General features: G+C 35.5%; 2 protein-coding genes and 2 non-coding genes across 5 annotated transcripts; 1 reads left to right on the forward strand and 3 right to left on the reverse strand.

The window, feature by feature from the left end:
* Nucleotides 1-866: 866 nt before the first annotated feature.
* Nucleotides 867-8,590, reverse strand: LOC138304733 (solute carrier family 25 member 3-like). Of its 2 annotated transcripts, none has more exons than XM_069244980.1 (7): nt 8,514-8,590; nt 8,296-8,373; nt 7,017-7,318; nt 6,540-6,721; nt 5,659-5,831; nt 2,807-2,917; nt 867-1,700 (listed from the first exon to the last, which is right to left on the reverse strand). In XM_069244980.1, exons 2-7 carry the CDS (start codon nt 8,366-8,368, stop codon nt 1,540-1,542), a joined length of 1,002 nt encoding a protein of 333 aa, XP_069101081.1. In that variant the 5' UTR covers nt 8,369-8,373; nt 8,514-8,590; the 3' UTR covers nt 867-1,539. The 2 variants fall into 2 exon arrangements, with proteins under 2 accessions (XP_069101081.1, XP_069101082.1); XM_069244981.1 differs by lacking the exon at nt 8,514-8,590 and adding an exon at nt 8,469-8,493.
* LOC138305209 (small nucleolar RNA SNORA53) lies at nt 2,069-2,301 on the reverse strand. The gene has a single exon (XR_011205675.1). It is a non-coding gene; the product is annotated as a small nucleolar RNA SNORA53 (small nucleolar RNA).
* LOC138305208 (small nucleolar RNA SNORA53) lies at nt 6,146-6,374 on the reverse strand. Its single transcript, XR_011205674.1, has one exon. It is a non-coding gene; the product is annotated as a small nucleolar RNA SNORA53 (small nucleolar RNA).
* A 2,452-nt stretch (nt 8,591-11,042) lies between the features above and the next one.
* LOC138304734 (pyruvate dehydrogenase E1 component subunit beta, mitochondrial-like) lies at nt 11,043-22,216 on the forward strand. The gene is made up of 12 exons (XM_069244982.1): nt 11,043-11,103; nt 11,943-12,008; nt 12,563-12,670; nt 13,476-13,538; nt 13,773-13,808; nt 14,161-14,223; nt 15,125-15,169; nt 16,248-16,425; nt 18,088-18,198; nt 18,672-18,763; nt 19,600-19,741; nt 20,392-22,216. The coding sequence occupies exons 1-12, from the start codon at nt 11,068-11,070 to the stop codon at nt 20,538-20,540; spliced, it is 1,089 nt and encodes a 362-aa protein (XP_069101083.1). The 5' UTR covers nt 11,043-11,067; the 3' UTR covers nt 20,541-22,216.
* The last annotated feature ends 1,361 nt before the right edge of the window (nt 22,217-23,577 follow it).

Raw genomic sequence — 23,577 nt, forward strand, 5'->3', positions numbered from 1 at the left:
CCCATAGGTACTGATGATATTACTTCTCAGGACTACAATGTATATATTTAGGGTGCAGTATATCAATAATTATAGTGCATAAAGGGGGGATCAATATTTTATAGGGGGGGTCAATATTTTATGCATAAAATATTGACCCGGGTCAATATTTAATGGGGGGTCAAAATTTTATATGACAGGAACGGCTTTTAATTTTTAAAATGGAAATGTAAAACAAGATAGATAATTTCGTAGAATGTTAAAAATAATTAACTTACCGTTAATACTACACTTATCATCACCTTCTGAACGATTTGATTAAAATAAATAAAATGTTTATTTTCATATCGCGGGTCGTATTATGTTTCCCGCCGTCGTCCTAAATACCGCGCGGTAGTTGACCATCACCGCGCCAGACGACAAAACATCGAAATGACTCTCATTGAACCTTATTTTAGGTCATCGGTATATATTTTCTGATGTTATAAATGTTTTTTTAAGAAACCTTTATATTTTTTACTCCGGAAAGGCAATGGGCCTATAATTATTATCAACAAGTTACCTCATAACCTAACATGAAAGTTTTATAAAAAAAAACAATCCATAGATTCTTTCTCAATTTGTTGTCAGGAATGTCCAGACAAATGGAAACAAACACAATATCCTCGGGTTTCAAGATCTGAGTCCAATACATGCCTAATGCAGCACTTCTATCAGTCAATATGAAGAAATCAAGTGAAGCTGTGATTATCTCTTTTCCCAAATACAACAGGCATTTTCTTTTATCTGAAAATGGAGAGGTCTCTCCAATCACAATTGTCACAGAAATGGAGCTAATCTCTAGGTTTACATCACTTAGGAATTAAATAAGAAAAAAACAAAGTAAAAACTTCACGATAATTTATTAACTCTAGCACAATTCCCCATTCTGTCAGTCTCACAAATGTACACAAAAAAACCACACTAAGTGTTAGTTAGGTCCCAAAGGTTATAACATATTTACTTCAGGATTAAAAACAAATATGGCAAATCAGTTTTTTCCAAAACTTTATTATAAATATTCCAACTCTGTTAACACACTGACCAAAATGAATGATTGACCTGCAAATCGGTTACATCGTTCACATGCAAAATTCATAGCTTCATAAACTGATGAATCTAATGTTTGATTTCAACTGTTTCTCATAGAGTTTAGATAGATAAGGCGTTTAAGGATATATAAACACCATAGCAATTGTTCAGTAAGTTTTAACAAAACAGAAAACCTAACGGTTTGTATTGTTTAGATTACAACAAAACACAACAAAAAAGATCTAGAAAACAGTTCTGTTAACCTTTCAATTCTGAAAAGCTAAGAAGAGAATCAGTGTCAGAAAGTAAAAACTCTTGACCTTGTGACCTTTTATGATGCCAAGGCCTTGCCATGTTTCCAAATGTGATGATAAAAAATTTACACAATCACTTCAAAGTATACATGTCCACTTGCCATCACAGAAATTGTTTCAGAGTCTATTAATACGCCTACTGCCAATTCATCGTTCTTCCTAATGACTCAACACGTTAATTGGTCTTGCCCAACTTCTGCTTGAGTGACTCGGGCATCTCTGGTGGTGGAGGACGTGGAAGTCTGAAGTAGACCTTGACGGAATCGTAGATGAACCATTGAAGTGCGGTGAGGGTACCTATCATGAGAATCCTAGGTGCAAGTCCCATCCATAATCCTGTAAAAAAAAAACAAATACAATTATTCAGAAGGAGTCCAAGGTTTTAAACAATCTACTACTGCCAATTACAACAAAATACAAAAAACAATGATTCTCTCCCATGAAGGTGTGACAACGACATCACAACCCCAGAGGTAATTTTTATGTTCATCCAACCGAATGCTTCATTTTAAGGCTTGCCGAGGGTTGGAATGGACCTTCGTGAAATGAACCTTCGTGAATTTCCCAAAAGTTTGCAATATTGTGGGCATGTACAATCTGTCATTTCTAAGGGGTTGACAGGAAAATGTCTCGCATCTAAAACTGGTGACAAATCCGTGAATGGTCTTAGAAAGATTTATCTTTTTATTTGAGAATACATTTAAACTGTCCAATCCGAGGGTCAAACTAACCATACATGACGGTCCATTAAATGGACGGTGCGGTCAGTGTAGGACCCAAGAATGAGGTATATTTCTGTTACACGCCAATGACTCAATCACCCTCGACATACAACCGACAAAGTTGCTGGACAATACAATACTGGGTCCACATGACGGTGCTGTCACATGGACCGGTCTTGTGTACATGTCCCAAGGGTGGATCTAAGGAGCGTGTCAATATTAAATAGTTGTCACTTGACAGACTGTTGTACTCAACTTAGCATAGACTTCATCATATGGGATAATACACCATCCCTAATTCAGGGGTTACTGTAACCATGGTTATTTCCATCTCTGGACTATGTCATAATTAAACCTGAGGCTATGTGTGCAACACCAGATGAGAAATGAGCCACATGACATGAGGAAGTTTAGTTCTTTGATGTACATCAAAAGACCATTAAATAGCTACACTGTGTGTGGCTTTGGAGTTGGGCATAGCTGTGTGTAATCTTCAAATGAAGTATGTGGAGGTCAGAGATTGTTCAGTTTTGTTCTCCTGAAATGTCTCCAGTTTTACTATGACATACTCCAGGGGTGGATATAATGACAGTGAGAGTAGCCCATTGAGTATTGAGAATGCTTAATACATAAGGGACTTCAATGAAGTTTTAATTTATTGTCAAGGTTAAAATGCATGTAGAAATACTACAAACTTTTATAAACACCATATCAACCTACCTTTCATGCCCAATCTCTTGGCTACCTGGACAGCTGTGCTTCCCTTGTCCTGGTTCAGTTTGGACACAATGGTATCAGCTGGGTGAGATACCACGGCACAGAAAACACCGGCTAAAACAGACAAATTAGAATGGTATCAGCTGGGTGAGATACCACAGCACAGAAAACACCAGCTAAAACAGACAAATTAGAATGGTATCAGCTGGGTGAGATACCACGGCACAGAAAACACCGGCTAAAACAGACAAATTAGAATGGTATCAGCTGGGTGAGATACCACGTCACAGAAAACACCACTAAAACAGAAAAATTTAACTGATATCAGCGGGGTGCGAAACAGAAAACACAGAAAACACCGGCTAAAACAGACAAATTAGAATGGTATCAGCTGGGTGAGATACCACAGCACAGAAAACACCAGCTAAAACAGACAAATTAGAATGGTATCAGCTGGGTGAGATACCACGGCACAGAAAACACCAGCTAAAACAGACAAATTATAATGGTATCAGCTGGGTGAGATACCACGTCACAAAAAACACCAGCTAAAACAGACAAATTATAATGAAATCAGCTGGGTGAGATACACAACAACACAGAAAACACCACTAAAACAGACAAATTTAACTGATATCAGCTGGGTGAGATACCACAGCACAGAAAACACCAGCTAAAACAGACAAATTATAATGAAATCAGCTGGGTGAGATACCACAACACAGAAAACACCAGCTAAAACAGACAAATTATAATGAAATCAGCTGGGTGAGATACCACAACACAGAAAACACCAGCTAAAACAGACAATCAGCTTGAGATACCATACACAGAAAACACCAGCTAAAACAGACAAATTATAATGATATCAGCTGGGTGAGATACCACGGCACAGAAAACACCGGCTAAAACAGACAAATTAGAAATGGATATCAGCTGGGTGAGATACCACAACACAGAAAACACCAGCTAAAACAGACAAATTATAATGAAATCAGCTGGGTGAGATACCACAACACAGAAAACACCACTAAAACAGACAAATTTAACTGATATCAGCTGGGTGAGATACCACAGCACAAAAAACACCACTAAAACAGACAAATTTAATGAAATCAGCTGGGTGAGATACTAAACACAGAAAACACCATAAAACAGACAAATTAAATGATATCAGCTGGGTGAGATACCACAGACACAGAAAAACCAGCTTAAAAACAGAAACAAAAATATATGATATCAGCTGGGTGAGATACCACAACACAGAAAACACCACTAAAACAGACAAATTTAACTGATATCAGCTGGGTGAGATACCACAGCACAGAAAACACCATTAAAACAGACAAATTTAAATGATATCAGCTGGGTGAGATACCACAGCACAGAAAACACCAGCTAAAACAGAAAAATTATAATGATATCAGCTGGGTAAGATACCACAGCACAGAAAACACAACTAAAACAGACAAATTTAACTGATATCAGCTGGGTGAGATACCACAGCACAGAAAACACCAGCTAAAACAGACAAATTATAATGAAATCAGCTGGGTGAGATACCACAACACAGAAAACACCAGCTAAAACAGACAAATTATAATGATATCAGCTGGGTAAGATACCACAGTACAGAAAACACAGGCTAAAACAGACAAATTATAATGATATCAGCTGGGTGAGATACCACAGCACAGAAAACACCAGCTAAAACAGACAAATTATAATGAAATCAGCTGGGTGAGATACCACAACACAGAAAACACCAGCTAAAACAGACAAATTATAATGAAATCAGCTGGGTGAGATACCACAACACAGAAAACACCACTAAAACAGAAAAATTTAACTGATATCAGCTGGGTGCGAAACCACAGCACAAAAAACACCAGCTAAAACAGACAAATTATAATGAAATCAGCTGGGTGAGATACCACCACAGAAAACACCAGCTAAAACAGACAAATTATAATGATATCAGCTGGGTGAGATACTACACAAACACAGAAAACACAATAATATCAGCTATAAAACAGAAAAATCTAAATTATAATGAAATCAGCTGGGTGAGATACCACAACACAGAAAACACCAGCTAAAACAGACAAATTATAATGAAATCAGCTGGCTGAGTTACCACAACACAGAAAACACCACTAAGCCAGACAAATTATAATGATATCAGCTGGGTGAGATACCACAGCACAGAAAACACCAGCTAAAACAGACAAATTATAATGAAATCAGCTGGGTGAGATACCACAACACAGAAAACACCAGCTAAAACAGACAAATTATAATGATATCAGCTGGGTAAGATACCACAACACAGAAAACACAGGCTAAAACAGACAAATTATAATGATATCAGCTGGGTGAGATACCACAGCACAGAAAACACCAGCTAAAACAGACAAATTATAATGAAATCAGCTGGGTGAGATACCACAGCACAGAAAACACCAGCTAAAACAGACAAATTATAATGATATCAGCTGGGCGAGATACCACAGCACAGAACACACCAGCTAAAACAGACAAATTATAATGATATCAGCTGGGTAAGATACCACAGTACAGAAAACACAGGCTAAAACAGACAAATTATAATGAAATCAGCTGGGCGAGATACCACAGCACAGAACACACCAGCTAAAACAGACACATCAATAATATCAGAAGGGTGAATAACCACCGCACTTATTTCATTTTTCCTTTCTTAACTTTTGTAATGCATTTCTATGGAAATTAATCCTCGATTAAACTTTGTTTAATAAAAGGGGCATTTTTTTGTGATCATAAAAAATTTATAAAGCGATATAACAGGCATCTTATGTCAATGCATGAACTCTTACCAATGTAACCAGCTACGAAGGTGACAAGCAATTGTTCTCCCTTGTTGCATTCACTTCTGGGTTTGGGTACAACAAATTTGTACAGAGCCTCGACAGTCCTCTCAAAGCAGGCAAACTTCATCATTGTGTAGGGGATCTGTCGACACCACAGCGGCACAAGGCCTTTGTAGAAGCTGGAGAAAGTATTGAGATGTTAATTGAATGTTTTTAACTGCATAGAACATCAACTGGTAGTTTTAAATGTGAAAAGGGTATTTTGGGGTAAAATTATAAAGCTGCTTGGCATAGTTATGACTGGACCTCCTAGAAGCTAAACACTTTATCTCTTTATTTTTTAAAAAGGAAATATTTTAAGAGAAACAATATTTTACTTGAGTTGGTTGATTCTTTTTTACAATTTTTTTTTTAGTTCTTCGCAACACTTTTTTTATTTTTTGGCATATCATGATAATTTTTGCATGTCAAATTCTCCATCTTCATTATCTTATTTGTCCAAGTCACAGGCTAAACTAACCATGCCCAGGTGCTACAATAACAGCATGGCAGGTGTAGGGCCAATGACTAAGGTATATTTCTGTTACACGCCAATGACTCAATCACCCTCGACATACAACCGATAAAGTTGCTGGACAATACAATACTGGGTCCACATGACGGTGCTGTCACATGGACTGGTCTTGTGTACATGTCCCAAGGGTGGATCTAAGGAGCGTGTTGATTTATTATAGAAACAACTATTTGCAAGAGGTTTGTAATTTTGTAAACAATCAAGATGCAGGTAAAAGAAATAAAAAAGAAATGAGTTTCAACTAAATCAATGATGGATATATTCTCAAAGCCTTTTATAATAAAGAATCTCGTAGATCAGATATACTAGTTACCCTGTCAGGCCTTCCTCCTGCATGATCCTGGGCACACCCGTTCGGAGAGTGGTTGACCATCCAGGCTGTGTTTGAATACGCACTTTCACAGCCTCCATGGGACAAAGTGCTATGTCTGCAAAGAATTCTGCTGATGCACTAGCGGCAAGATACAGAGATGTTCTCCACAAGAATGTCTTTTCCTGAAATAATAGATATATCCTTCAATGAATTTTTGCATATTATTATTAGAAATGAAATTATTATTAACCACAAGAGGCTTCACTATAAATTTACTAAATCAAAAAGTTAAGGCTAGTAACAGTCCCCACAAACCCTTATGAATAATGCACTGATACTCCTAACATGAATCTTATAAATCAGTTTTCATGTTCATACAAGCATTTAACATTGGAAATATACATTTGATACCAACCCTAAGAAGTCATTTACCTGATAAAACCTTAAATACTTTTAGCCATGAGAAAAAGAACAAACCTCTCCAAGTAAGTTGCTGTACAAATTCTTGAAAACTTCATAGAAGCCAAATTTACAAAGTCCTTGCATGGAGTAGCCAACAAGTGTAGGTGCCCATCCTAGAGCCAGGCCTCTTGGTCCATTCTCTTTTAAGGTCAACTTGAATCCTGTTCCAATGTTCTTGTACTTTGCTGGATCTACTTGAATTCTGCATTTTACCAAATCGAGGGGTACAACAGCGGTATGAGTGATACCACAGCTAAGGATGCCACCAAAGCCGCAGAGCATAAAATATTTATTGGAACCGAATTCACAGCTGTATTCTGAAAAACAAAATCATGAGATTTAATTATTATTTTAATATGAATTTACATTTAAGAGTAGGGAACAATTTGTACCCGGCCGAAAGGTATGGTAGGCCGGGTACGTATATTTGTTCTCGGATTAATTATGACTGCTGATCAAAATTTTATATTCAAAGATTATTTCATTTCTTGTTGGCGATGTGCTGCTCACCTATCGTCATAGTTAGAAATAAAATAACTCTGATCATATATATGGTGAAATATGGACACTCGCTCAGGGGTTTCAATATCAGGCGGTACCCGGTACTTTTTGCCGGTTGAACTTGGCTGTGGTACCGCCTGATTTTGGTTAAATTACATTATATAGCATACAGATGGCATAGAAAAGTACCCCCTGAAATTGCAATTGTACCGCCTCTCCTGAACGATAATGAAACCCCTACTCGCTTACACTTTCTTTTCATTCAGCTTTATAGCATGCCATGGTTACCAAAAAATGTGATGATGACCTTGATCAGCAAAATGTTAAAATTCAAATATTTACTGTATTTATCTGGAGATCAAGCTAACTTTATTCGTAACCGTTAGACAGATGCCAATATAAAGTTGAACTAAAAATTGTGAAAAACATGAAACTTTAAATTGTTCACAACGAAAAAAAAATAATAATAATTGTCTATCATTTCTTGAGTTCACAATAATAAAGATTTATGGAATAAAACGATAACGATATACATAGTGAAATTACATCCGACCTGTGGTGACAAATATGAACTCTAACGCAGTAACGGTAACGCAGTAACGGTAAAACAGTAGGGTCAAATTGCCCTTGGAGTGACCATGAAATTGTAAACTTGTTCCAACTACAGACGGTACAAATATGAAGCCAAAAATGTATGTATCAACACGCAAATGATATGCTACGCACAACGAAAGCTAATTTGAAAAAAGTTTCATTTAACTTTGAAAACAAAGGCCATCGTCGATACACTTACCTTGAGAAGATGACTGACAGTTCGCCTTGAAAGGGTTGACGAATTTACTCGTTACCGGCCGTTTAGGATCCATTTTGGCTGGAAGTAGAACAGTTTGAATAAGATCAATGCCAAGTATTAAATGACGAAATGCACAAATGCATCTATATATTCGTATACGTTTTGTTACTCACATGGAATAGGTCAAGAAAATCTAAATAATGATGAAAGCAGCTTACCGAATGGCGTGTTCGGGCGAAAAGACACCGGCTAACTATCACGTGGACACCGACAATTTAAAGGGCTCATTGGATACATTGACTGTGACGTCATAATGTACCTTAAAATATAATTCTAATTTTGTACAAAAAATAAGGCATGCATACAAAACAACTTATGTTTTCGCACTGGTATTTTCGTTACATTTGTTAGATAAGATATATCATTCATTGATTTATTTGATATCAAAATTAATGTGATAGCATCGTACATTATTTCCAAGCAAAATTAAACTGGATTATCTCCCTTCGTTCACATAGTACCCTTCATAGTCTTTTCTGATAGCATGATCATATAACGTTTCAACATTTTATCATGGTTTGATATGAAATTTTCTTTCAAATAAGATATTTTTATGTAATATTTGCAAGCACGAAATGTACATGCATAGGTCTACCTGTGGTTTTTTTTAAATAATGTATTCAGATGCATCAATCAAAACATATGTTTTTTCTTCAATCAAAGTAACTACATTATCCTCATCAAGGATTTATAAGTTAGAAAGATTCGTGACTGTCTCTTTACGCTACTATACACCACACGAGACGCCTATTAACCGGGAATAAAAACCGTTTTTCTCAACAAATACTTGTCTTATCAAGTCAAACGAAACACCAATGTAAAGTTTATTAAATTTTACAACGTTTATTACTTGCTTTAAGGACGGAAGATTTAGAAGGTTAAAAAGTACGACAGCTCATGAAATGACGGCCCCGCTTCAGAAAGTAAGACGGTAACCCTCGCACCCGCAAGCTACATCAAAGGCTGCGCCGGCAGATATCAAAGGAAAACGGTCGTCGCCTAACGTCACGGTCAGTTCACAAATTTGGATAATATTTGGTATACTGACTCCGGAGTGATGTCAATATTCTCAAGAGGATTTATTCCATAATCGAGAATGTTTTCAATATTCAGCACTGAGTTGATATTCTCTTTTGTAAATACACTGGAGAAGAATTCATTAAATCCTCTGCCTCCCCTTTGTCGCTTGCTACTGAAGTCCCGTCATATAATTCCAGGTTTTGTATTCCACCTTTTGGTTTTAAATTTCACAAATTTCCAAAAACTTTTAGGATCTGATTTGAATTCTTTAGCAATCTTGGACTCATACTGAATTGATCATGCACATGTATCGGAAACTTACCAGTTCTAATGGAAATCAGATTAGTTGGTTTTACTGTGATATGTCAGAAAAGCCCTCTGTAATCAAGTGCATGTGAAATGTTCAATCGCCATTACACATAGCCTTGTATGCCGAACCCTGACCCTTGCCTGTGTAACAAAGAATTTTTTGTCTAGAACTACTCAAACCGCTCTTACACTTCTGTTAACATTATTAGATGTATATTCTAGTCTAAAAATAATTTTATCAACTCCTCAGTGGTTATGTATTGCATTTGTTTAACGTGCGTGATTTTGACTCGGGTAAGGGTACAGCGCACATGATGTACCTGCTTAATCGTATTGATCAACGTTTTGAATTTCAATGGTAATAATCAAAATACTTAACAATGTTGTGGAATTTGTCACTATTTCTTGACATATGTTTCATAAGGAATGTAGAACAATACATTTATGTTATATTTTGCTTCGTGATTATGTAACGAATTAGCCTCACTGAAGTGTCCCTTTAAGGCTGTCGAATCATTTTGTAGGAATGTCATGCCTTTCTTTTTCCTTCAGTGGCTTGATTACTTTTTGGTTTACATTTATTTTTCGACATCTGATACCTGGGTCACTTCTTGTCACCGGTATACATTTCTCCATACCTATACCCTAAAATCTCGATAATAAGCCGCGACTTATATCATTTTTTTAGTAGGGAATCCAAGACTTATTTTCAGACCGGCCAATTTTCTCAACCCAGTCTTATTTTCGAAGTCATTTATCATGTAAAGTAAGATAGGCTTACCGTGTTGTCGCTTGAGTCGTTTCCCGGATTTTTTTTTTCACTATTTCATTATTTCCATGTTTAAATAGAGGTACAGTAATAGGCAACAGGAAAAAGTATGACATATGAAAAATGTCACAGTTACTATTAAGCACCTTATTTTTTAGGACAAAAATTGTCAGTTTAGATTGTGAACTGAAAATTCTACTTATATATTGAAAGTGTACCAATTTGGGTTGCGTCACGTTTTTAAAGCTGAGCACTAGCTGCCTTTGCCATCTGCCATAATATTCTATTTGATCTAGGAGATCTATAACATGTATTTGATATTTTATCTGTATTTTCAGCTCTGGCAAAAGCTGTGCACGGCCTAGGTTGTTGTTACAGGTTGTAAGTGACCATAAGACATCTTTTACTTGAGTTTGAATTTCCCGCCCTAACATTATTAAAATATTACCGGAAAAATATAAAGGACGATAAGAAATTTACGTCATCGATGCATCTGAGTTTAAGACAAAACTCTTTTGCGAAATTAGGATGATTTGTATTTTTTTTATCTTAATGATTTAATATTTTAAACAATCAAAATAAATACGAAGGCTATCACGTGAAGGTGATCCAACATGGCGACCTCTGCAATGGCAGTCCGGCTTCTGAAGGTGTTCTATCGTTATATGATGTTTTTATTATCATGAATAATCGTTGTTTAATTTCCGTTCATTAATTTATAGAGACATTTTAAAGTTTTCTTAAATACATTAGAACTTTAATTGCTTAATAAGTTAGTAATGTCACTAGAGTAGTGTCTTGTCCTTCGTTTGACAGTCTGGCACTGGAGATTTTATCCTTCTTTTCGTTGCTATTCAGTATTGCATCGATTACGACTTATACCGGAATGTCGAAATGGAATTTAAAGGAGTCCAATATTCTTAGCATTCGATTGATTACGCCCATCTATTAATTCTATTTATTTACCGCAACTGTGTTTTGTCTCGTTCTCTGATCTATCAACAGCCATTGAACAGACAGACGGACCGAAAAACATTTTAGACGACCCTGGTCGAAACAGGGGGAGCTACAATATAAACTTATAATAATATCAGGACAGGACCACAACGTCAACGGACGCACACAAATTTAACAGATTCAATCCTGCTACACGCTCCAACACTCGCACTGCATTCAGAACATGATATTTCATACATGGATCATGTTAAATAATAATCCCTGATTTATTTTTGTTGTTTACTTGATAATGAAATTTATGTGCAATAATTATACCATTACTAAAACAATTTACTTATAATGTATTGATAATATGTACACTATTGTACAGGGTATCCTTTCAATGATTTTCTTAAGATTTTACAACAGCAAGTTACCATAAAATATTTATTTCTGTATCCAATCCATGGTTTGGTATCTGTCCGTAACTAAAATCTAAAATATATCTATTCCATAAATTAAATTATCATGACCTTTACGTTTCTCTTTTCAGTCATCAGGCTGCAGCTCCATTTTTCGTCGGAATTTCAGCAAAACGGCAGTCAGAGCTGGAACACAGGCAAGAAAATTATTTGGCTCTTTGTTTTTGTGATAATCAGATTACTGATTATCAAGTTTGAAAAGTTCAAAATTAAAGACAGAAGTGAGCTGAGGTTGTACCATACCATGACTTCTCTTAGCCTAATTCCCTTGCATGTCCACAGTATAACATAACAATTTCTTAAGATATAAAATCAAAAGGAACAGGGTAGTGGAATCTATCACTAAGTAGGTACATATGTACTTGTAACTTTCAATGCTGTCTCTGCAAGGTAACGTTAAAGTCCTGGAACCAAAAAGAAGGGGGGAAAAACGTTATGATCATTCAAGAAACCAAAAATTAGAATTCTTTCTTAAGGTATTACTTAACTTGCACAGCAGAAATAGCTATACAGTTTACTATTTTTGCAGGCATTACATAAAAAATGACCTTAACTTGCTTTGAAGGTCAAGGGTCATCTATACAAAGATCTAAAAGAAGATTGATGCTTGAATGATCAAAGAAATGTTTATCAGAAATTCATTATTTCTGTATTCTTGTATAGTATTTTTATTCCTAGCTTACCATTTCAGATGACGGTACGTGATGCCTTGAATTCAGCTATAGACGAGGAAATTCAGAAAGATGAATCTGTGTTTGTGCTCGGGGAAGAGGTAGCAGAGTACGATGGAGCTTACAAAGTAGGTGTTTCAGTACGATGGAGCTTACAAAGTAGGTGTTTCAGTACGATGGAGCTTACAAAGTAGGTGTTTCAGTACGATGGAGCTTACAAAGTAGGTGTTTCAGTACGATGGAGCTTACAAAGTAGGTGTTTCAGTACGATGGAGCTTACAAAGTAGGTGTTTCAGTACGATGGAGCTTACAAAGTAGGTGTATCAGTACGATGGAGCTTACAAAGTAGGTGTTTCAGTACGATGGAGCTTACAAAGTAGGTGTTTCAGTACGATGGAGCTTACAAAGTAGGTGTTTCAGAAACTAGAAGAATTATCTTCTGTATTTGTAATTAGGTTAATATTGATAACACAACTAGGGCCAATATGGAGAGCGTGGATATCTGAGACAGATCCGTTTAGTACTAGTATATATCTGAAAACGTTTTGATCCACATTCTCCTATATACATGTATATGACTTGTTAATCTAGAATGCCTTTGTTAGTTTAGGTAGTTCAAAAAGTAATCTCAAAAAAAGTATTAATTCACTATGACTGAATCAAGCTTTTGACAGAGAATAATGACATAGATGATATAGTGTTGGTACTTCAATCAATCATTGGGATGACTGGCCTTTTATATAATACATCAGTTTGAAAGTAAATGAATGCATTGTGGCTTTGACAGGTCTATCTGCAACAAGTGTTACCCAGATTGTATTCTATATTGACAATATCTAGTTTTATTATGAAGTGCAATTTTATGAATGCAATAATATAAGTAATTTACAGTGTAGAGCTTATATTACTTCATTGGTTTTTTTTCGCTTTTAGGTAACGAAGAACCTTTGGAAAAAATATGGTGACGATCGAGTGATAGATACCCCTATTACTGAGGTTTGTGCTGTACAAAATACTACACACAGGGCTAAGAATTTTTAGTTCATGATTACTTGGTTCGATCTTGGAAATAACAGGGATACTACTCGCAACAGATAAGATTGAACATATTAAGTTTAGTTTTAACATAAACTGCAATGACATCAAATCAAAGTTTACAACACGTATGATACACATGTTACTTTGATCCTCATATGAAGGAGTTAAGGTTATGATGTTGTACTGTTGTAGATGGGGTTTGCTGGTATTGCTGTCGGAGCGGCTATGGTACGTATTACACAAAATAGCTAATTTTGATTTATCATATCCAATTTTGACATTTGCACTATTGTCACCATCTAAGAATTATACACGGGAGTGTATTCTTGGACAGTCATATATATGAAGAAATGTTTTATTTGAGGTAAAGAAGAAATCATTGCATGTATTCCAGATAGTAAAAGTAGATCCTTACAAAGACTTATTTGTGTATACATGTAGTATAAATTCCAATCCAAGACAACAGAAAGACATTTAAGAACTGTACATGTATTTTAAATATACATAATATACATTTTATATTGTTTTGTCTGAATTAAATCTCTAATTGAATTTTGTTTCTTTTTTTTTTTAATACCAGGCTGGTCTAAAACCTATTTGTGAATTCATGACATTCAACTTTTCCATGCAAGCTATTGACCAGGTAAGTGGTAGTTTTACATGGTGACAATAAATAGTTTTCAAATTTGTTTTATATCCTTTGGACGGCCGTAACGTATTTATGCGTAATTATGCATTTGCCCCATTTCATGCACCCTTCTGGAGCCCCACTGAGACCGTTGAAAACTAAATACTAGTTTTTTTGAAAAGAAGATGTTCATCCCTATATAGCATGTCAATATCGATTCGGTCATTGCATTAGTGACGTCATAAATCACCTTTGAACATGCCCAAATAAGTCAAAAATTGAGGTCTGAAATCCGGATTTTAGTGTGTGCCCGGAAACCTGTCGTTGTGAGCTTAATTATCAAGATACAGACATGCAGATGGTCTTAAACGATAGAAGATATATCAAAGTAAGAGAAAATAGAGAGAAAGGGAAAAGGAAGGGGAAAATAGCACCAATTTCAAAAAAAAAAAAAAACAAAAAAAAAAAAAAGTCCCACGCGCAGGTTTCTGCCTCCCATGACCCGTGCGTGGTGACCTTTAGGGGACTTCCGGTGACTGTTTTTGCTTGTTTGTAGTGTGTGCTGTTTGTTATCATCGTGAAAATGGCATCAAACCGAAATCTAGATGCAAACTGCTTTCATAGATGGCATTTGTAATAACCTACTATCAAAATCGAGTCAAGTTCGAATCCTGCCGGCCGTCGAAAGGATATATGAAACAAGTTAAAGAATATGTTCTGATATTTTCAATTTACCAGAAGAAATAGATATTTCATATTTCAATCTCCTAAATTTATATATATATGCACATGTATTAAAAAAAGACTACATATTTAATTTCATCCATATATACTTTGATACATTACATTTGCTTTTAGCTTGTCCTTAGTTTCACAGCATTAAACATTTAAACTAAATCAAATTTGTGTGTTGTAGGTGATCAACTCTGCAGCCAAAACCTTCTATATGTCAGCCGGAGCTGTAAGTTTAAAGCCTTTTAGATCCACTAACTTCATATTTTATCATGCCATTGTATCATGAATTTTAGGTCATCTGACCCTAAGGGTCAGGATGATCTATAATCATCATGCACCGTCCGTCAGCGACCGCCGTGCTAATACTTTTTAATCAAACAACTTCTTCGCAATAACCATAAGGCCATGAGTACTCATATTTGGCCTGTAGCATGCTGAGACGAAGGACTACCAAAGTTGTAAAAATGAATGACCTTGACCTACTTTGAAGGCACAGGGGTCAAAAATCTTTGAATGACTTCTTCTAACCCACCTAAATGCCCAATGTACTCATATTTGGCCTGTAGCATGATTGGATGAAGGGCAACCAAAATTAGACTAAAATATTTGAACGACCTTGAGATACTTTTAAGGTCACAGGAGTCAAATAGACTAAAATATTTGAACAACCTCTTCTAACTAGCCGAAAGGCCCAACATACTCATATTTTGCATGTAACATGCTGGGATGAAGGTCTACTTAAGTTATGAAAATGAATGACCTTGAACTACTTTCAAAGTCACGAACTTGAATTACAGTCAAGGTCACGGGGGTCAAATAGTCTAAAATCTTCTTCTAACTTACTGAAAGGCCCAGGGTATTCATATTTAGCCAGTAGCATGCTAAGATGAAGGGCTTCCAAAGTTGTGAAAATGAATTACCTTGATCTATTTTCAGAGTCACATGGGTAAAATATTCTAAAATATTGAATTTTGAACAACTCAAGTTCCACCAGTGTAATTTAGCTGAAACTTGTATGAAATGATTCTGACATGGTCCCAACAAAGTGTTGTTATTTGTTTGCTTGATCCGAAATCCAAGATGGTAGTCACAGCCGCCATCTTGAAAACATATTTGAACTTCTTCTAAAGTTTGCGATCCGGAATCCAAGATGACCGCCTCAGCCACCATGTTAAAAATATATTTTGAACTTCTTCAGTTCTATCAGTGCAATTTGGCATAAACTTGCGTAAAATGATCCTGACATGGTCCCGACGAAGTGTTGTTATTTTTCGGGTTGATACAAAATAATTACACCATTGTAGGTACCTGTCCCCATCGTATTTCGTGGACCTAACGGAGCTGCTGCAGGTGTTGCTGCCCAACATTCACAATGTTTTGGTGCCTGGTACAGTAGTTGTCCTGGACTCAAAGTTATCTCCCCTTATTCATCAGAAGACTGTAAAGGACTGTTAAAGGCCTCCATCAGAGACCCCAATCCAGGTAGGTAACTTTTCATTAGTCATGTACATAGAATTTATTTTTAAGAAGTTAGCGTATTGATGAATTCACTTATTAGTTATTAGTAACACTTCGTGTACTGACGACATAGAGAAATCATAGCACAATTAATAAATATTTTTCAGTGCAAAATATGAGGAAAGCCCTAAAATATATATATATATACAGTCGAGACTGTCTGAGCGACCCCCTGTATGTAACGACTCCCTGTCTTATGTGACCTTACTTGGGACCCCCCAACGTAATTTGTTATATAATTGGTCTGTTTTCAGCGACTCCCTGTCTTACGTGACAAGCGACCGTGTTTTTACAACCCCAAAACTATAAAAGGTCTGTCTTGAGCGACTTTTCATTCGCCTGCGGCCTTAATTATGATCGATAAAGAGGTGTGAACATCGAAGTAAACATTGTCTGTTGTCTGTTAGAGTACATAACTCTGTAACCAGTTTTGACGGATCATGAAAGATCGTTTTTTCCACAATATTTGGCTTCAAAACTATAAAATAGGTCAGGTACCATCCAGATATTTCTCCTTAATAAACAATGGTAAACATTGACAATAAATAACGATACACGTTAAATAAATCAGCATGGTTTATTTTGCCTACCGTATCATCTATGGCTTGGCGTGGGTGACTCTCTTTTCGTTTTGTACGTGACATTTACGACCAAACATAATTTCACTCCTTGATATGAGTAAGAAGTCATTATAATTGCCATCCTGAAGTCAGCAACCCTATCTTTTCTTGAAATGTTTCTCCTAATGCCAGTCAGTCTTGTAAAGACAAATCTACACGACTTGGGCTTCGGTAATGGCCGCCATTTGGTAGCGGTGTACAGTAGATTTGTAAAATTCAGCAAAATAAAGCACAGGCTTTGAAATATTACCTCTACAAAAGTACTCTTTTTTTCATCTAAGCTTACACAACATCTGCAATTATTTTGTAGAGGTCATTTTAGGACAGGTCTGATTTTTGTGTTTTTTTTCTTGCGTCTGTTAAAACCATGATAATTTTTTAAATAGAAGAAAAATGGGTTTTTAATCCAAAATTACACCCCCTCCAGATATAATTTTTGTCTTAAACACAGTTTAAACCCAAATACCAATGTACGTGTGTCTGCTTGTATTTACATGTATTGCTAAATGATTTTTTATATAAAAAACAAATCAGTTTTATTTTTCTAAAAATTAATAATTATTATTTTAAATTCATTTAAAAGAAAATCAGGTCAATTGATATATTAATAAACAAGATATGTATTTAATGACAATTACCTACAGATTTTCAAACAGTAATGTTGCGGTTGGACTGTCTTAAGTGACTCCCTGTCTTATGTGACCTTTTTGTAATGGTCCCTTTGAAAGTCACATTAGACAGTCTCGACTATATTGAACTTGTATCAGTAACTTTCCAGATCTGTAATTCAGATTGATGGCTATTCAATGGCCCAGACATAGATACTGCTAAATCTTTTTTAAATATAAGTACCTTAAACTTTTTTCTGTTTGTGTGACTAAGTGAACTTAAATAATTTAATAATAAAATAAGATTGCTAACATAGTTTCCAGTATAGCTTTTTCACTGTTGTATATCCATATTAATATCTTAATGTTTACAATTATATTGATGTGATTTCTTCCAGTTGTCTTCCTAGAAAATGAACTGTTATATGGTACCGCTTTTGAAATGTCAGACGAAGCACTATCCGATGAATTTGTACTTCCCATTGGCAAGGCTAAAATAGAAAGAGAAGGTAACGTATCTGTCTGCACTGTACAAGTGGTTTGTTGTAGTGATAGAAGTCATTAGTTTCAACACTTGAATAGATACACTGTAATATAAAGATAGAGCAAGGTAATAGCAATTTTATCAAGCTAATTTGAAGTCTGCTTTGTATGTATATATGACCAATCTTTTGCCTTACATGACTAAATATCTCTTAAATTACAAAATTTGAAAGCAAAATTCCTGTTTTCTAACAATTTTCCCCGCTCTTTATCTGTCTTTGGTCTTTGTTCTTCTGACCAATCTTTTGCCTTACATGACTAAATTTGTACATTCCAAACTTCCAATGAGATGAACTTTAGATCAGCCAGAGAATGAACCTGATATACTACATGTATTCAGTTATTTAATAAAAATGATAATAAATGTTTTTTTATTAATCAGCCATGACAAATATACCTAATATCACAGAAAATAATACTGCTAATCTCCCACTTACAGGTAGTCATGTAACCTTGGTAACCCATTCAAAGTGTGTCGGCCTTTGTCTTGATGCTGCTAAGGAACTGGAAGGTCAAGGGGTCGAGTGCGAGGTATGTCAAGGTGTCGTCATAGGAACAAATAAATCAGGAAAGCGTGCAATATACCGGTACTGTAAACCAGCAAATTTTGGCATATACCGTATTTGACCCAATAAGTGCCCCTGACCTATTTTTAGGCTTCAATTTCACTTACTTTGAATAAAATGCAAACTGTAAATATGATAACTTTGTTGGTTTTCTTACTGATTTCTTTTGCAAATTGATTGGTGGCTTACTTTGTAGAATAAATTTATGAAAGGCAAGTCCAAATTTGTTCCTATCAAGCACCCCCTGATCATTACCTGTTTATTTAAATTCATGTACTTGTCAAATCCGTCTGTCTGTCTACACACTTAAAGTGAACAGTCGGGCAAGGATGGCTAACGTCGGTAAAAATGGTGTGAATGTATCCAGTATAATTTCTTATGAAATAAAAAAATAAAATCTCTCGTCAAAATCTGTCTGCGTACGTAGAAATTAATTTAAAGTATACGTATGCTAAAACGTCCTCCCGGCTGACTATTTCCGTGGTTACATTTCCACCCAGCCTCGCTTTCAATGCTTTCAACTTTCTTTATTTCAATGGTCAGAACTGGGAAATGTAAGCAGAACTTGACCGTTGTATTAATATGTGAGAACTTTTGGAAGGCCAATGAACGCATTTAGACTGGTTTTCTTTGCCCGACTATTCACTTTAAGTCAAAGAATGATTTGAGGCTTAATGATATAAATCTACTAATATAGAATCTTTGTATCTTACTTGTAATTCGAGGTAGCCTATATTGATACATGCCTATGTATGTATTTGATTTTATCTTTATTACCACATGTACTGACTATGTATACAGGTGATCAATCTCAGAACTCTACGTCCGATGGATACTCAGGCTATCATTAAATCTGTGATGAAGACGAACCACTGCGTAACTGTAGAGGGAGGATGGCCACAGTGTGGTATAGGCTCAGAGATCTGTGCCACGATCGTGGAGAGTAAGTCGGATTTATTTACTATTACAGAGTTATCTGCCCTTGTGGTTAGCTACTAATTGTTACATCATATATTTATAGGGGTGTAATGTAATATGTCTCAAAAAAAATTATGCTCACAAAGTAAAGTTGACTTAATTCTATCCACAAGGGAGATAACTCCATCATATGCAAAGATGGAATGATTCCTACTGAAAATTAGATATCATTGAATGGAAATTATTGAATTAAGATAATATTATATGAAATAAAATAATCATTTGATATATGATTCAGTACAAAATGTTTTGTCAAAATTAAAATATAATATGTTATAAATTGTGACAGGAGACTTGGACCGTTTTCGATTATACGGTTGACTGGTTAGATGAAGTTGTTCGTTTATGAATTAAAGACGGATCTTGTGATTCTATATTGTTTAGACGAGTTTTATTTATTGACAAACCTCAAACGGCAGGTCCTTTAAGATTTACCGGTATACTTGAAATAATTACTTTAACAAACTGTCGTTCCGAATCAACAAAAACGGCCTTGAACTTATCAGAATTTTAAAATATGTATTCAATGAAAGGTTTCAAATTCTTCAAATTGAAAATAAACTTCAAAGTTCTGCATTAAATCTCAAATTCTTCAAATTGGGATTAATTTTTCAGGTCCTGCCTTCAACTACCTGGATGCACCTATCCTCCGAGTAACAGGAGCAGATGTACCTATGCCCTACGCTCAATCTCTGGAGGCCGCTGCTCTACCACAGACACCCAACATAATTAATTGTGTGAAAAAATCCCTCAATATTCCCTGACGTACATGGGTCTAGACATTTTAAACTATTACAAGAGGCATTGACGTTTTCCATTGACTAGTGCTGATTATAAATATGTTATACAAGTCATATTGTTTCGACAGTGCTAATCTAATATTTCAAACTATTTAACAGAATCTACAGTGTAATAGGAGTTCAGATGTTTAGGGGAAATGTGTAAATTCTTTTCTATTCTTTTCTTCGAGACCTTTTAAGGTCTTTCATGTCAATTATTGAATACACAGTGCAATTTAGAAAGTGTGATGTTTTTGTTCAGATTGGTTAATATACAGGCTTTATCTTTTCTTTGTGTGAAAATATGACTCCCTTTATCAGAATTGTGAGTAGACTACTGTATATCAGTTGTTAATGTCTTCATTGACAGATCACACCAGTTTCACATTCACCAATGTGTTTAGTTCTTACCTTAATTATTAGCTTCTGTTTTCCTTTATATAAATATATAAGTTAGTACACATGTATGTATTAGATGACTTTTGTGCTATTTATTGAAAGGTTTGTGAACCTGTTCAACTGAAGTTAGATGTTAGGGCTAAGGTAACGTGTTGATTGGTTCTATGTTAACTAGCAGAACTGTTGAAGAATCTCGGTGATTGTCAAACAAGATCACAAGTATACTCCTGTTTAGGTTTACAGCTGTAGTGTGTGATATTTGCTGATACAGTCTATTTATGAGTTAATCTGATGATGAAGTATACATATCCTATTCAGATCCAAATATTTGGTCATCCACGATACTCTATGGGTTACTATCACTGATCGTACATCCACCTCTGGACTATCTCATAGTAAAACAAGAAGCAGTTTAGGAGAAAAAGCTTGCCAATCACAGGCCTCAACCTTCCTTTGGAGATTTCAGAGAGACTGACGTCCATTTTCAATCAACATAGTCAAACACAGTGTACCATTATACATTTCCATTGATGTACATCAAAGATCAAATTACCCGCGTCTTTTGTTGCCTCCAGTTTTACTATAAGATAGCCCAGGGGTGGATATAACGTCAGTGATAATAATCCCTGGAGTACTGAGGATGATGTTTGGTGTATGGTCATGTAAGTTTTCCCCCTTTAATTAGATGTGTGATATACTTTGGTTCAGTGTATAGGAATATTGTGACTGGTTTTATAAACTATCGTGTCTACAATATTAATTTCATATTACGAATACTCAAAGGACAATCCATTGTATTGCTTTATCACAAAACTTTGTTTTAATTAATCTTAAATAAAAATGGCTTTGATAATGTTTATTAAACAGAAACGTTGTAAACAGAAAATTTACAATTTTTGAAATCTGTAAAAAGAAGACCTTCACATAAACCATATGATAGCTTAAATACATGTCAGCATTTTGCCTCTAGATATAATGTATTAAATAACTTATGATGATGAGCGTGTACATATACGAGGTAAAACTGTAAATCTTATACATATGTTTGTATCACAAAGAATAAAAAATAACCCTGCACAATATTATGTAAGTGAATGTATACCGACTGCTTATGAAATGAACGGAAAAATACTAAGTGTCAGACAGACAGCATGAAGTTGTAGGTACATATTTGTTTTATGAGTCATTTTTTGTTATTTATCACTTTAAGTTTTCAGTATCATCAAATGGATATTTTAGAAACTAAAAGGTTTTGAAAGAGAGCTTTTGTGTTCTATTTTTTTCTCTCAATTCAACCATCAAATGTAAATTACCTTTTATATTGACAGGGATGTGATTCTTCCTCTTTTCAGGATTTCCTCTAATTAAAGTATATTTATGAGAAATCATGTCAGTTGTAGTCTGAAACATCTTAAAATGAACTTTTTAAGCACCAAGGGTTTCCTCCTATAAGTCAAAATATTTCCTCCTTTTGCTGATTGGATCAATCACATACCTGTATTAAGTAAGCCTCTAGTTTGGCAACTCACACTTAGAAGGAGTAAAGGATTCTATTTTTCTCTGCTACATGAACAAAACCCACCATCCATTTTCTTTGATTAGTTTATCTTCCTATTAACAGACATGGTCATTTGGGATGTGTCAAGTTAACACGGTAAAGGAACGATCGCCAGGTGTTATATAGCAACGCCTCGTGCTCACAAACACGTGTTTCTATTCAATGTCGGAGCAAACAATGTAGCATACACAATACAAAATCACGTGGGGTTTGATTGACAGCTGGCGATCTTACAATTCGGAGGAAAACCCAACCAGTGGTCAGTACCTAGTAAATGACCCATGTGACCACATGGGCTTTGCACTTGCGACGCAGAGGTGGAAGACTCGTGGTCAACCAGTGGTCATTAAACATGGGCTTTGAACTTGCGACTCAGGTGGAAGACTCGTGGTGATATATTAGAGATCTTCCTCCATACATATCTAGGTCAAATATGGTATGGGTAAAGTCATAATCTCAAATTCCATTCAATTTGCAGCAATAGAGCCACACAGCTCAAAAGAGGACTGGATTACCTTCCATAGAATACATTCTCGCCTCTAGGGCTGTGGTCATAATACTATTGTTGTCTGGATTGAAGCGCAGTGGAGAGTAGACACCAACAACAGGCATACCCTGGACTGGTCCCTTATATAGTAAAGTGTATTTCATGATCAGATTATTATGCTGACTCAGTCAACCAACATTTCAACATCTTTGTAGATCATATCTCTGTCCATGGTTTGGCTGTAAATCCATGTCTCTTCAGTCACTATTTACCTCTCAAAAGGCAAGTAAGCTTATGCTTTGGTGCAATATCTATCATCCATCTGACTGGTTGTAAAATTTTCCTTTAAAGTACTTCTCAAAAACTGAAGAAACATGTTATTGCATCTGGGATGAAGGACTATCGAGTTTGTTTGAATGACCTTGATTTTCATTCAAGGTTACATACGTCAAAAAGGTATACATTTTGAACCACTTTTTTGTCAAAAACCAAAGGCCTGATTGAGAGCTTCCAAGGTGTTCAAATTAATGGATTTGAACTTCATTTAAATCTACATGTTCTTTGATAAGACATGGCAA

The sequence above is a fragment of the Argopecten irradians genome, chromosome 12 (genome assembly GCF_041381155.1).
Source record: "Argopecten irradians isolate NY chromosome 12, Ai_NY, whole genome shotgun sequence".
NCBI lineage: Eukaryota > Metazoa > Mollusca > Bivalvia > Pectinida > Pectinidae > Argopecten > Argopecten irradians.